The sequence below is a fragment of the Haliotis cracherodii genome, unplaced genomic scaffold (genome assembly GCF_022045235.1).
Source record: "Haliotis cracherodii isolate W230 unplaced genomic scaffold, xgHalCrac1.p SCAF_2, whole genome shotgun sequence".
NCBI classification, from domain to species: domain Eukaryota; kingdom Metazoa; phylum Mollusca; class Gastropoda; order Lepetellida; family Haliotidae; genus Haliotis; species Haliotis cracherodii.
In genome coordinates, this window is record NW_027266275.1 from 47,637,876 (window position 1) to 47,651,416 (window position 13,541).

At 39.8% G+C, this 13,541-nt stretch overlaps 1 protein-coding gene across 3 annotated transcripts in view; it reads right to left on the reverse strand.

Moving 5' to 3' along the window:
• Nucleotides 1-1,656: 1,656 nt before the first annotated feature.
• LOC139468156 (coilin-like) overlaps nt 1,657-13,541 on the reverse strand; it is a 64,484-nt gene continuing 52,599 nt past the window's right edge. Inside the window, exons 5-8 of one of the 3 annotated variants that reach the window (XM_071249935.1) lie at nt 6,444-6,504; nt 5,850-5,929; nt 3,680-3,697; nt 1,657-1,778 (exon numbers count right to left, since the gene is read on the reverse strand). In XM_071249935.1, coding sequence (XP_071106036.1) covers nt 1,731-1,778; nt 3,680-3,697; nt 5,850-5,929; nt 6,444-6,504 — 207 coding nt within the window. In that variant the 3' untranslated portion in view covers nt 1,657-1,730. Of the gene's footprint in view, nt 1,779-3,679; nt 3,698-4,256; nt 5,754-5,849; nt 5,930-6,443; nt 6,505-13,541 lie in introns of those variants that run through there. The other 2 variants (XM_071249936.1, XM_071249937.1) reach the window with 2 other exon arrangements.

The following is a 13,541-nucleotide window of genomic DNA, read 5'->3' on the forward strand; positions in this document are numbered from 1 at the left end:
AAGGTAATTCACCTTTACCTCAGCGTGAGCCTCGTGAGCTTCCTGAGAGTCGTTCTTGCCAGCAAGTTTATGATTATGGTTATGATCACCCATATGACTGTCAGACTGGATATCTGTATCCTGTAATTCCAATTCTGACCAGAACATGATCAACCTGGTGGCTTGATCAGCTGTTCAACTCTGTCCTTGGTTTGGCTCAGAAAATTTGAACTCTTGACATAGGTTCCCTTATTTGAGGTAATTCAATTGGCAGAATCTCTGCAACTGCCAAAATTGAATGCCATGGGAGACTTCAAGGTATTTGAAGCTCAGATAAAATATATGTTTACCCCTTCCATGAAAAAAAGGAGTAGGGGGTGAGGATCCAACGCCAGCAGCTTCAGAAGGTAGGTGTCCATCTGCTCATCTTTAGCTACTGAGTGTAGGATAGTTCAAGTGCAATATCTGAATCAAACCTGAAGTCACAAGCTTTGCTAACAGAAAACCGAAAGTGACATTATATCAGACCGGCAATGAGATCAGAGAAGAAATTATACCACCATGAACCAGCGCATATTCTGACACATAAACAGAGGAAACGCTGCCATAGAGACTCACAACAAACACCAACTTAAACTCACAAAATACAAAACCAAATAAACAGCCCAAATAAACATCTTCTTGTAGTAGTAAATAGTGTAAAAAAATACTTAAACTGAAATGGTTAGAATTAGTATGACTACAGGGAACCAATGTGCTAGTGCTAGAGTGGGAGCAGCAAAATTGTAGATGCTGACTATCACATACAGGATAGTAGTGAGGATTTTCCCGTCTTCGCGCATGGAATTGCTGTTGGCTGTTGGTGCCATAACAGGAAGAACTAACTATGTATAGTTGACAGTGAAGAGGAAATCTGTTGAAAATCTGAAAATTTAGCTTGATGAAACAGATGTGGATGATTCGTTAGAGTTAGTTTGTGCAGATTGTAATACATGGGGCTAATCGCAAACAGTCTGTGCAGATGTTACAGAAGGTTCCCAAGATCCAAAGACTGGTCTTGGAAGAAAGATCAGCAGGGTAGCCTGTTTACACAGGAGCCAGGCCAGACAAAGTGAGTAGAGTTTTACGCCGTTTTTAGCAATATTTCAGGAATATCTCGGCGGGGGACACCACACATTGGCTTCACACATTGTACCCATGTGGGCAATCAAACCCAGGTCTTTGGTGGGTGAAAATACATTTCAACCACTAGACTACCCCACCACCACCCCCAGAGAAAGAGGTAAAGGGTTCCTGGGAGGCAATTACTAGCCGAGTGTGACAAAAATAAAATAAAAGAGACTGTGTCCACTTCCTGGCAAGTTTTCTCTGTTATTTATGTGTAAATGTTTGGCTGTTGTCTGGCGAGTTAAGACAACTCACATGAATTAGAATATGTGAGTATAGTCTAACGCGGCTTTTAGCAAGAGATCAGCAATATCACGGCTTGGACACCAGAAATGGACTTCACACATTGTACCCATGTTGGGAATCAAACCAGGGTCTTCGGCCTGACGAGCAACGGTCTAACCACTAGTCTACCCACTGCCCCATAGTTATTACAAGTAAGTTTGGTAATGATACACACTTCGGAGACTATTGTCAATCTAACATGTTTATTATTCATACAATGTTTATTTTAGTTTGAGTAATAATTCAAAGAAATTGATATGGTAATCCACCAGTACCCTACTATGTAGAAAGGCAGTTTTTCAACACAAAAGTTTAGGCTCAACCAGGGAAACCCAATCCAGAGTAACCTGAAACAAAGAAGACATTTTGAATTAGACAGTTTTTCTATCATAACAGAATAGAGCAAGAAAGTGGAAGGTGACACTGATGTGGCACTGAATGTCATATTACATCACGATTCTGGTACATTATTAATGACAAAACTGTATTGATGAAAGATGTGAAAAACTAGTTTTGTATAAAACTGATTCTCCAGTTTGGGGTAGTACCAATCTTCTTTCTTTTTTTCACTTCACGAAACTTGCACCATTAAGTGTCAGTAGTTTCATAATGTAAGTAACAGTGTCTGAATACAATTAGAATACGCTGAAAACAGTATTACCTATTTTGTAGTAATTATTGGCAGAACACTGCACTTATCAAGCTTAGTATATATACTCACACGCAAAAGAAATGCAAGTGGTTTTAAGCAAATAGGTAACAAACACGGAACCATAAATTGATACGAGTTTTAGCATGTAGTGAAGCCTGGTGGTGTTATCAATAATTTTGGTTGATTTTGGAAGCCCCGAATAAAAACGCAACATAAAAAACAAGTTGACAAAACGCACCATTTCAATGAATATGTGGGTATCATGCACCCATTTTTCGCGAAATCGAAAATGCACGAACTGTCAGAAACTGTAGTGGGTATAAAACTGGCCGATTCATTGGTCAACAATGCCACGCCTAACTCAAATTCAGACAAACCAGACTATCGGAAGTATGGAAGCTGGAGAGTCTGTCCAAGATATTGCCCGTCATTTCAATGTTAACATAACCACAATTTACCGTCTCCTGCATCGATACAATGCTACACAGACCACAGATGACCTTCCTCGGAGCCGTCGTCCTAGGGTCGTCACCACACCTTGACAAGATCTGCAGATTACCCGTCAACACCAGCGACATCCGTTCCTAACTGCAAGTGAAAGTGCTCGACAGACCATAGGAACACACAGCCGGGACACTGTGATCCGACGTCTCCGTTCCAACAACCTCAGATATCACTGACCAGCACGTCGTCTTGTTCTCCAACCACGGCATCGACAAGCACGACTTCAGTGGGCACATGGTCCACAATTGGCATCATCGTGAGTGGAGGCGTGTCATCTTCTCTGATGAAAGTCGCTTTTGTGTCTCCCATGCGGACGGAAGGGTCAGAATTTGGCGGCGGCGAGGTGATTGTTTCGCTGATAGAAACGTTGTGGAAAGAGATCCATAGGGTGGACCTAGCGTCATGATATGGGCAGGGATTGGACTAATGTGAGACTTGGACCCATGTGCTTTCTGAATGTTGGTCAAGGTCGGGGACACAACGTCACTGCTCAGCTGTAAATCGCCCAAGTGATCAGACCCCGCGTTGTTCCATTTTTTGCACAACATCAACAACACATTTTCCAGCAGGACAATGCTCGTCCCCATGTTGCCAGAGATACCATGGCCTTTCTGCAACAACACAAAATCCATGTTCTACCGTGGCCATCCCTCAGCCCTGATCTGAACAACATCGAACACTTGTGGGATGAGGTTCAAAGGCGTCTGCACAATGTGCGCCCAGTCCCTACAACTGCCGATGAACTACGCACAGCTGCTCTTGATGTGTGCAGGATCCCTAGGGTCTTCACAAATCATCTGATCCACTCAATGTACAGGAGATGTGTGGCAGTTATCAATGCTAATGGTGGTCACACCAGGTATTGACTGACATTTTGGGTATTGACCCGAAACTGTGTAAGCCCTTAACATTTGAAAAAAACCAAATTATGTCATCTGCCTTTTAATCCATTAAACTGTCTTCAGTCAATTTTTTGTCAATCTTGCCCTATTAGTATTTCTTGTCTTTACTGTTGAAAATAAATAACATGTATACAGCATACTCGACTTGTGTTTCTTTTGCATGTGAGTATATAATATATGGAATACTCACTGACAGTTTTTCAGGAACCTAAGACAAACCAATAGGATGAGTAAGTGATGAATTATTGGGGCCACTGATTGTCTCAAAAAATATTTTCCATCACTCACACAGCTGTTTCTATTATTGAATGTAAACTTCCTCTTTTTCGTGTCTCATTTTGTGGTCTACACCTATCATTGGCTAAAAGTTGCAAAAAGTCCAGAATCAAGCTTACACATTGGTGCAAACATAGCTGTCATATGGAACATTTTCAATGGTTCTTTGCCATAACTAATAAACCCTGACCAAACAGCAAAATCCAAGAGCAGTCAGTTTTTCATAAGATAGGTCAATCTTAAATATTTTTTTGTCGTCAACACAGCTTAAACCGTCTTCTGATAATGACAAAGATGTTTCTCCTTTGAATGATCGCTGAATCGCAAACCACAGGTTAAGTTAGCGATGTTAGTTCAATGAACCTGGCTTTAGACCTAGACATGGTTACAGCATAACTCAGAAAGAAATACTATGACATGTCAGCTTTGCATAAATTATGTGAAATCAAATTCAATGTTAAAGCTAAATTATTATTTTGGAATGAGTACCTTGAAAAGACTTGCTATCAATGATCAGAAACAAGCTGTTAATTGAGACTACATATATGACATCAGGCATTGTTGCAGCAGTACATAACCTTAAATCTGAGAAAGAAGTCATGGGAAACGTTTTATGTATCACAAGCATCTCCTGTGAATGGGGATTCTGCATTAATAACCTGCATATAAGATTTTTTAAGGTTTTTTTTATAAATCTCTCAGAGTGAGGCCGCTGTTTTTTTGTTGAAGGGGTCCCTGTCCCCACTTGTTCGGTTTCTTGGCAGAACACTGTATGTGTATATTTTCCTTCTTATCTTCAACATCCCTAACAGAGTGAAAAAGAGGAGGAAGTCACCTAATCAGAGTTTTAACAACGCGTGTCGGTCCGACGTTGATTAATGAACAATTTGCACACTCGTATATGCAAGGGGCCGACATATGGTTCTCAGTAGGAAGTGACAACTTGGAGACGATGGCTTGCGGTATATACAGTTCTACTTTATACATGTTGATATATACATACAAAAGACACTATGTGCCTGGTCAGCACATAGTGGTAGTGGTTGTTGTCTAGGTGCCCCGGAGCACCCAGCCTAACCCTAGCTAGGCTAAGGGTAAGACCTTTTTTTCTCCTTCTCAATCTCTCTGGACCAAGGCTTATATAGCCAAGGTCACCTGACATTTAGTAAGCAATAAATATAAATGTAAACAGTAAATCATCAGTGACATACTTGCACATCCTGTTCAGGATGGCAGACGGTCGATGTACACAAAAATGGAGATTAACAAATAGGATTAGCATCTAATAAATAACAGCAATTAAGTGTTTCAAGGCATATAGATGTCATGGCTCCAGGGTAATGAGCCTTTGCAATCAAATGTTCTTCAGACAATGGATGTCGTAAATCAGTCGCTATGACAGTTTGCTGCCCTTCAAGTTCAAGTATGTGCAATTTATCCAATAGTGTGAGTCACAACACTGCTCCGGGTGACCTGATACGAGCACATGACCACGCTTCCAAACTCTGCTGCTATCAGGGTGCATCCACTAGTCCGTATCAACCCCCTGAAGCAACCTCTTGCTAGAGTTAAATATATGCACCTCAACTTCAGCTAATCACATACTTGATTATTTTCAGTTGAAAACATGGTAATAAGCTCCTGCAAACATGTCCTACAAACACAGACATTCCAGTGAATTTGACATATCTGTGTGTGCGACACAGTATATACCAGCCGACTGACTACCAATTAGTACCATCTTTTAACATCTTTAGGTATGAGGCAGCCAGGAATCGAACCACCAACGTTTTCTCTGGGCAGACCACTAAGGAAGAAGTACCAAGTTTGATAAACATACAGTTAATCCATCTTGAGTTTGGTTGAAAATAGTTTGTTTACCACATATGACCTTGGGGATGACATTGACAAAACTGATGAATGTGTCAAAAGAATTCCCAGGTATACATGAAATGATATCCTTGAGGTGTCCAAGTACTGCTGTGGTTCTAAAGACAAAGGGGAATGGCAGTAATCAACTTCAGGCAAAACCTAAAAGCATCAAGATTCACAATGGGCTGCTTCAGATTACCAACCATACTTACTATACAATCCGCATTAGTTTCTTCACTCTTCGATGCATCCAAGTTGGTGTGAAATTTGCCCATGCAGGTGTGCTGATTTTCTAAAAAACATAGTGCTGCTGCACTTTAGTTCACCTAGATATGTTGTCAAGTTTAAAATGTCAAATGGCTGTTTTTGTTAACATAAATATTTTCTGCAAAATTACTGAGCACCAACACCTTTTTTTTTTTTTTTGTTTGTTGTTTAACGCTATACTCATAAATTTTCCAGCTAAGTGACAGTGGTCTGTAAATAATCGAGTCTGGACCTGACAATCCAGTGATTGAAATCAAGACCATCGATCTACACAATTGGGATACAATTACATGCATCAACCAAGTCAAGAGAGCCTGACCACCTCATCTCATTGGTCGCCTCTTACAAGAATGGGTTGCTGAAGACCAATTCTTAGCCTCATCTTCATCTTCAACATCTAACACTAAAAATCACAATGATTTGAACAAAATATGATGTTGTCTTAAGATGAAACATACATGCTGAAGTTCAAGACAATGTCAGGCAATTTCAGAGAAGTCCACAAAAATGCATTTTGAGGTAATTTACTGAACACATACCTGATGATAACTGTAGCTGTACCTTGGTTGTGATTGGGTCATATGATATGACCTCAGCTTCCTGAGAACAAAAAACTGAACAACTGAAATTTATGAAGTGTTTCTGTCTTTGAGCCAGTAATAATACTAACGTACCAGTAATTATATCATATTAAACTAATGTAGTTCAACCTAATTTATATTTTCCTACTGTTTGATAGATGAGCATGATGCAGCCCTATTACATCACTTAACATTAAATCTTTTGTGGCATAGTAATCATAATGGGTGATCCCTAACCCCCTGGATGCCACAGGGACATACATGTCTCTCCTCTTCAAACCTCACTTTGAAGCTGAATAAAACTCAAAATACATCATGCATGCACATACAATTCACAGTTTTGAATTTTGCAGGAAATTCAATGTTCTGTGATGTCATCCTCTGTCATTTCAACAGCAAAATTACAGAAACTGACCTCTGAAAATTAGGTTCATCATGAAATATCTCACCGTTCACAGAATCTTTTGAAATCTAAATATTGGATATTAATTCAATAACAAACTAGTAGAATCAAGATATTTTTTATACTTGTATACTTATCCTGCATTATTCCTTAATGCATTTAGTACTTGTTCTTGACAGAGAAAGAGCTGTGAGAGGTCTTGCTGAAGAAGTTGTTCCAACTGGATGAATGGCTAACCCTATGACACAGTTCCCACGTGACCATGGAATGGGAGATGTCACTGTTCAGCACATTACTGCTGAAAACAGAGCATCTGAAGATATCGTAGGGAGGCAACTCTGCGACAGGTAAGGTGTGCTCTGTGAAGGAGATGCAGTCTAAGACATTTGGCTCCAACGTTCACCTCTGGATATGCGGCTTGAGGTGATCCGGGTGCACGATGGAGAAAGACTGGTCCTGGCGCCTGAAGTAGGAAGCAAAGAACATTTGTATTGGGCGCAGTGGAGGTCAAGTGCTGCACTGATGTCAGGAGACCCAGAAGTGCCTGCCACTGGCAAAGGGTACGAGGTTGCTGAGGCACTGGGAGAAGATGGTGTTGAAATCTGTGCCACCTGTCCCTGGGTACAGAGAGGAGGTCTCAGTCAGTCTGGAAGAAGCCTGCAATGAATTGGAGGTTGTATTGAATGAAGATGTGAGCTCCGATTTCCACACATTGATCATCAACCCAGCTGGTGGAGGAGGCGTTGTGTGAAATCCCTATGGAGGATGAGAGTGGCCGTGTCCTGTTGATTTAGTTGGCATTCATGTACACCTCAAACTGGAAATTCCTCTGGAGGAAGGTGGCTATCGGCTTTGTCATGCGTGTAAATAGCCATGGGGCTGCCAAATGGCAGCAATGCCCATTAATAATGGAATTTCCTGTCCCTAGATGGATCGGCACATGTAATTAGGCATCCTGGATGTCTAGGCTGATCAATGAATTGTTGGCCTGAATCTTCAACCTCACCTGTCTTTGTGTGGACATGTGGAAGGCATACTAGGTAAAATTTGTTGAATTAGGCCAGGTTATGGATTGTTCTAAGTTGGTCTGAGTCCTTCTTGAGGTCAAAGAATATTGGTGAATAGAAGTCTGGTGTTTGGGCCGGGGAGTGGACAATCTCTATGGCCTCTTAGTCTAGAAGAGTGTGAATGTCTGAGAGGACCTGCTTTTATGTAGGGGGGTAGGTGTCTGCTATGGCTGATGACTGGATAGGCAGGTCGTCTATCAGTGTGAGCCAATACCCATGTTGCAGGATGTTGACTTCGTATGGGACCCCAAAATATCCCAACTGTGCCAGTAGAGTCCTATTCTTCCACCAAAGGAGTCTCTACTACTGGAATGGTGGGAGGTCCAAGTTTTTGGCATCCATCACATCAGCTTGCCCTTGCAGTCTCCGCTCCCACCGTGGGAACGGTCACAGAGCAGCTGGTAGGTCCCAGATAACCTTTCCTTAACACGGCTTCTGCCATGAAAGGCTGAGGTGTCTTGTCCGCGTGACTTTGAGGGAATAACATTGGGGGCCGACAACTACCAGTTTGTGATGGCTTAAAGACAGTGGGCTGTGAAACTTGCACCAGGGCTTTGGAGACACGAGATGGGTCGTGGAGACTTGGCCATTGAAGAGGGCGATTGAAGTCCAAGGCTGTCGCAAGAGATCCCTCTTGAATTCCGAGTCCCACTCAGCAAGTGCCAGGTAACAATCAGGTAGTTGTTAGTTCCACCAAAGCAGAATGCATGTGAGTGAGAATGTGGTCAATCTGGTGCTGTAAGAATGACAGTGACAAGACGGTCCAGATGATGAGGGTTATCCTCTGAGAGGTCTTGAATAATGGCTCTGGAGGTCAGAGAGAGGCTTGCAGAGAGGCGTATCTCTGTTTCGATATAGGTGAGTCTGGTGTTTGCTACATGGATGAATGTTGAGCGATGAGACCCTGTCATACATTGAAGATCGTCATCGAGGGCATGAAAATGTCGGTTATATCCAGGGCATGGAACGGGAAAGCATCTTTCCTGTATTTTGGCACCTGGAAAGAAGGAGTGAGTGATAACTTGGCAAAGTCCTCATCTAATACTGTGATCATATTTTTGATCATCTGATTGGGAGGGCCTCTAAGATACGTGTCTAGTACAGGAAGACAGGAAACTATGGCATCTCTTGCTATATCATCGTCTGCATTAGATGAATCCAGGATGGGTCCATAAAAGGGTGTGTCTGGGGAGGCTCCATTTGAAATGGTGCTTGTCAGAATCCGGTAGGCGTCTCCGGCGCCATGATCATAGTAAGCTACAATTCACAATTCACAATTGGTCCGGACAAATCTGAAGTAGCTAAGATTGCTCTAGAGTAGTATAGGTAATGGTGATTCTGGCTCACTTCCACTGGAGCCAGATTTATATACCTACCGTATATGTTCGCGTATAAGCCGAATTTTGAGGACCAGAAAAAAGATTCTGTAGGAAGGGGTCGGCTTATCCACGGGATACACTTTCATGATGATAGTATTTTTCAGATCGTGATCCGTCAGAAACATCGCCTGAATGATGGTCCGATAGATTACAACTTCCAGAAAGTTTGGAAGTTGCCACGACTGGAGCCATTATTGTTATAAATTATCAATAAAGTTATTATTATACACCAATGTTGTCATTACCGTATTTTCTTCAGTATAGTGCGCACCCATGTATAATGTGCACTCATGTATAATGCACACCCCCTTCTAGCGGGTCCAATATTTTGGAAAAAAAGAAATTTGAATATTATGCGCAGAAAAAATTTACACCGTACCCTTTCAGCGAAGTCCGGCAAACGAACGGGTGCTGAGAAACTTCGTCAATACAAATTCGAAATTTGAGATAAAAAATCACCAGACATATTTATTTAACGTTTAAATAGTATTTATTGTTCTGCTAGGCATTGTTTTATATCTAGGGATTAGGATTACCTTGTGTATTTTCTCGTAAACTAAGCCGGAAACAGCAATCAGCTGTACACAAGTTTTCTTGGAATCGACCGGTGATTCGGTCAAGACACACCCAATGATATAACTTTATAGGATTTTTAATGCAAGGATCAGCAACAATTGTATCGGAAACTATTTTTTTTATCAGGAATAATATATTCCATTATTTTCTTAATTATATGCAGCCTTTACTAACATATTTAAAATAATAATAACCCTAAGCGAAGCAGCTGATCGCTATTCCCGGGTATTATTTTTAACATGGAACCTGGCTGACCAGTCACCGTCAAGGCTCACACGCACGTGATCGCGAGAATTTCATGTTGAATCGTCAAACAAAAACAAATATGACTTTTAACGAGTCAAAGTATGTCATTTATGATATATGTATCCATTCTTTGTCAACTAAAGTTCGTTTCAAGGCGTCAATAGCGGTATTCTGACCGTGGTTGCTGTTAATAACGGTGAGTTGTGCGATCTTCCGATCGCTTCACACACGATTTCGCCGAAATTAATACAAATAATATTATAAGGAATTTTGAATAAAATTAATGAAATAAGTTACAAACATAAGTCAAGATATACAAAGAACACTTTTTATAGCCAGATGTGTAATTACATGATTATTTTGTGTACTTTAGTATGGATTTGTTGACATGGTATTTCCGGTGTTTCGTGCTCACGGTAATGTCTTTCCATGGGGGAAAAAAACATCCAAACTCATAATTTGTGTATAATGCGCACCCCCTTCTACACAGCTGTGGTTTTTTTTAAAAAGTGCGCACTATACTCAAGAAAATACGGTATTAAAAAAAATGTTATGCATGTTACTACTTCCGATAATAAGTTTTCAATTGAATGTTCAAAGTTTATCGTTCTTCATAAACTCAAAATCTTTACATGTAACAATATATGTAATTCACAGCTATAATATATAATCCCCAGATGAAATCGCCAATAGCTATTACGTACGTTTTTGCAAAGTTCATAAATTGATAGTGAACAAGTATCTACCTTTATTGAAAGAGGCAAATCAACAACTGTAACGGCGAGTTATTCCGTTCGCCATTTCCAAAAACATGTGATCAGCTGTTTCCTGTGACGTCACAAACTGTGACCACTGTGATTGCTTCCTGTTGTTTAAAAAGCAACACGGTACACAAGGAAATGAGCACTGATAATAACGGGCCGATTGGTATTGTCATGTTGTTTGCACAAACATTTTCAAGTTGTGGGTGCTTAGCAATCGTGTTGGGAGTAGGGGCTTAATTCCTTTGTTTTCGAGAGATTAGTTTAATAAACTGGAGAAGCCTGTGAGTAAGTGATGGTCATTCAATGTGTTCATAGTTTATTTAATTCAATTGGATTAACATACAATAGTAGTATAAAGGGGGTATAAAAGTTGGTATATTTTTATTAACTGACATTCTCTTTATGAGTTTGAAACGAAAACACCATGCTTACGATGCTGAATTAAAACTGCGAGTCTTCGCAATAGCTGATATATTTTCTCACGGGTTCATAACTCTATATACACCGATTCACAAAATGGCGCTTCGTTGTTGATGGCAACATATAACGATCATTATGAGATTAAAAAAAGACAAGAGAAACAGCTTCCCACATTATGAAAGTGGATGACTGGTTTGTTAAACCTTTATTAGAAATAATAATGACTTTTTCAATATAATTACAACGTTTTTCATCTGATATATTTTAATATCTGCGAGAACCTGCACATGTCTTGAAGTCCGACTATGCAGTGTTTTTTGCCTTTCACTTCCTGGTTCGGCTTATCTGCGGGTCATATCATTTTCTTTCGTATTTCAATGGTCAAGTTAACACCTTGGCTTATCTACGGGGTCGGCTTATCCGCAGTCATATACGGTATACTGCTACTACAGATGGAATTTTTTATGCAAAAATGATGATGCGATTTAACAATCGTCACGATTCGTATTAAAATAATCATCAATATTGATTAATAATGGATAAAATTTCCTATAGCCCACGAGGATATTGGAAAGGTATAGGAGCAGTAAAAAAATTAGCCACTGCGGCGAAGGTATCTAAAGATGTGGCCAAGGATTTGTTATAGAATCAAGCGATGTGGCAAATATATTTAACGGCACCGCGTTATATACCGAGGAAGAAGTTTGATATTTTTACAACGAATGAAGTTCATCAGGCTGACCTCTTGAATGATTCAAGGGGTGGTAATTTAGTTTCATTGAATCTAGGCCAATCATCCATATATTCATAAGGATATACACCTTTTCTCAACAACAAATGATGACTTATCCGATCGGTATATTGATTTGTTATTGCAAAGTCATGGGGATTGTTCGCATTAGCTAAATTGTCCAGGGAAGATAACAGAAACTGTACGGAGTCTATGAATCTAAGTCCATTACTTTGCTTTGTTCTGGCTTTCCCATCCTTGTCCATAAAATGTATAGTTTTAGTCAACGAGAATGATATATATTTTTCCATATTATTAGGAATGCATGTTAAGCCGCTGTCTGTGTTTGAGATAGCTTGCATGATGAGATGTGAATCATATCCTCAAAGGTTATGAAACACAACGACATCAACAGATTTTTGACTACGGTGAACAATGCAGATCTTATCATCATTCTGAAACAGTCATCGCCTTTATTTTTTACATTAATTATGGCTTTTTTCTTTTAATAATACGAGGGTAAATATATATAAGATCCACCTTTGAAAGGCATAAAATTTGCTATATCTAAATATAAACTAGCGATTTTATCCACACCCCAACCCGAACCTCTATTAGTCCAGCGTTCTAAAGTTTCCTGTATTCTCTGAATTGATGTATCTAATGATGTGTTTATAGTATCGGATTCGGTTATAACTTCTTGATTGCTCCAGAAATAAGGTTCGGTATATTCAGCGCAATTGTCTGCGTTACTTTACTCAATGAAATTTTAACCGTCAGCTGGTATTTTATACTATTTAAATCATCTAACTCCTTGTTAATTTTGCTCGATACGATGGGCTTAACATCATTAACATCCATGTTGGAATTAATATCCATCTTCCAACCTCTTAGATATTAACCAACGCCGGTTGTGGGTACAAATTTTAACTCATTATTATTATCAACAACAGTGGGTTTATTTTTATCAACATCTACTGATTTATTATTATCTAGTCAATCGATCAATTCATCTTTTCTCATTCGAGAATAACCTCTCAGCCCACTTTTTTTCGCTTGAGCTTTGAGTTCTCTAACAGTCGGGGGTTTGTTGTATTCCAAACCGAGTAAATCAATCAATTCAGCTTTTCTCATTCTAGAATAACCATGTAGACCACGTTGTTTTGCCAAAGCCTTCAACTCTGACAAAAACCATTGTGGTTTAATGCATAGTATATGCAAAATGAGTCAATTCTCTATATGGTTGTTTTTCATACATCTAAATACGTATTCTTCCCAACCTATTCCTCTCATTGATGTAATCTCTCTTCCTAGCATAAATCATCTGGTTCCTAACCCTATCAGCACCGTGTTTCTTACATAAACAAAAACGACCTTTGACCCCTATCCCACATACAGAACAAACATAATTTATATTTCCCTGTCTGATGTAATAAGAGTGGATCCCACAGTTAACACCCCCATAACGTCG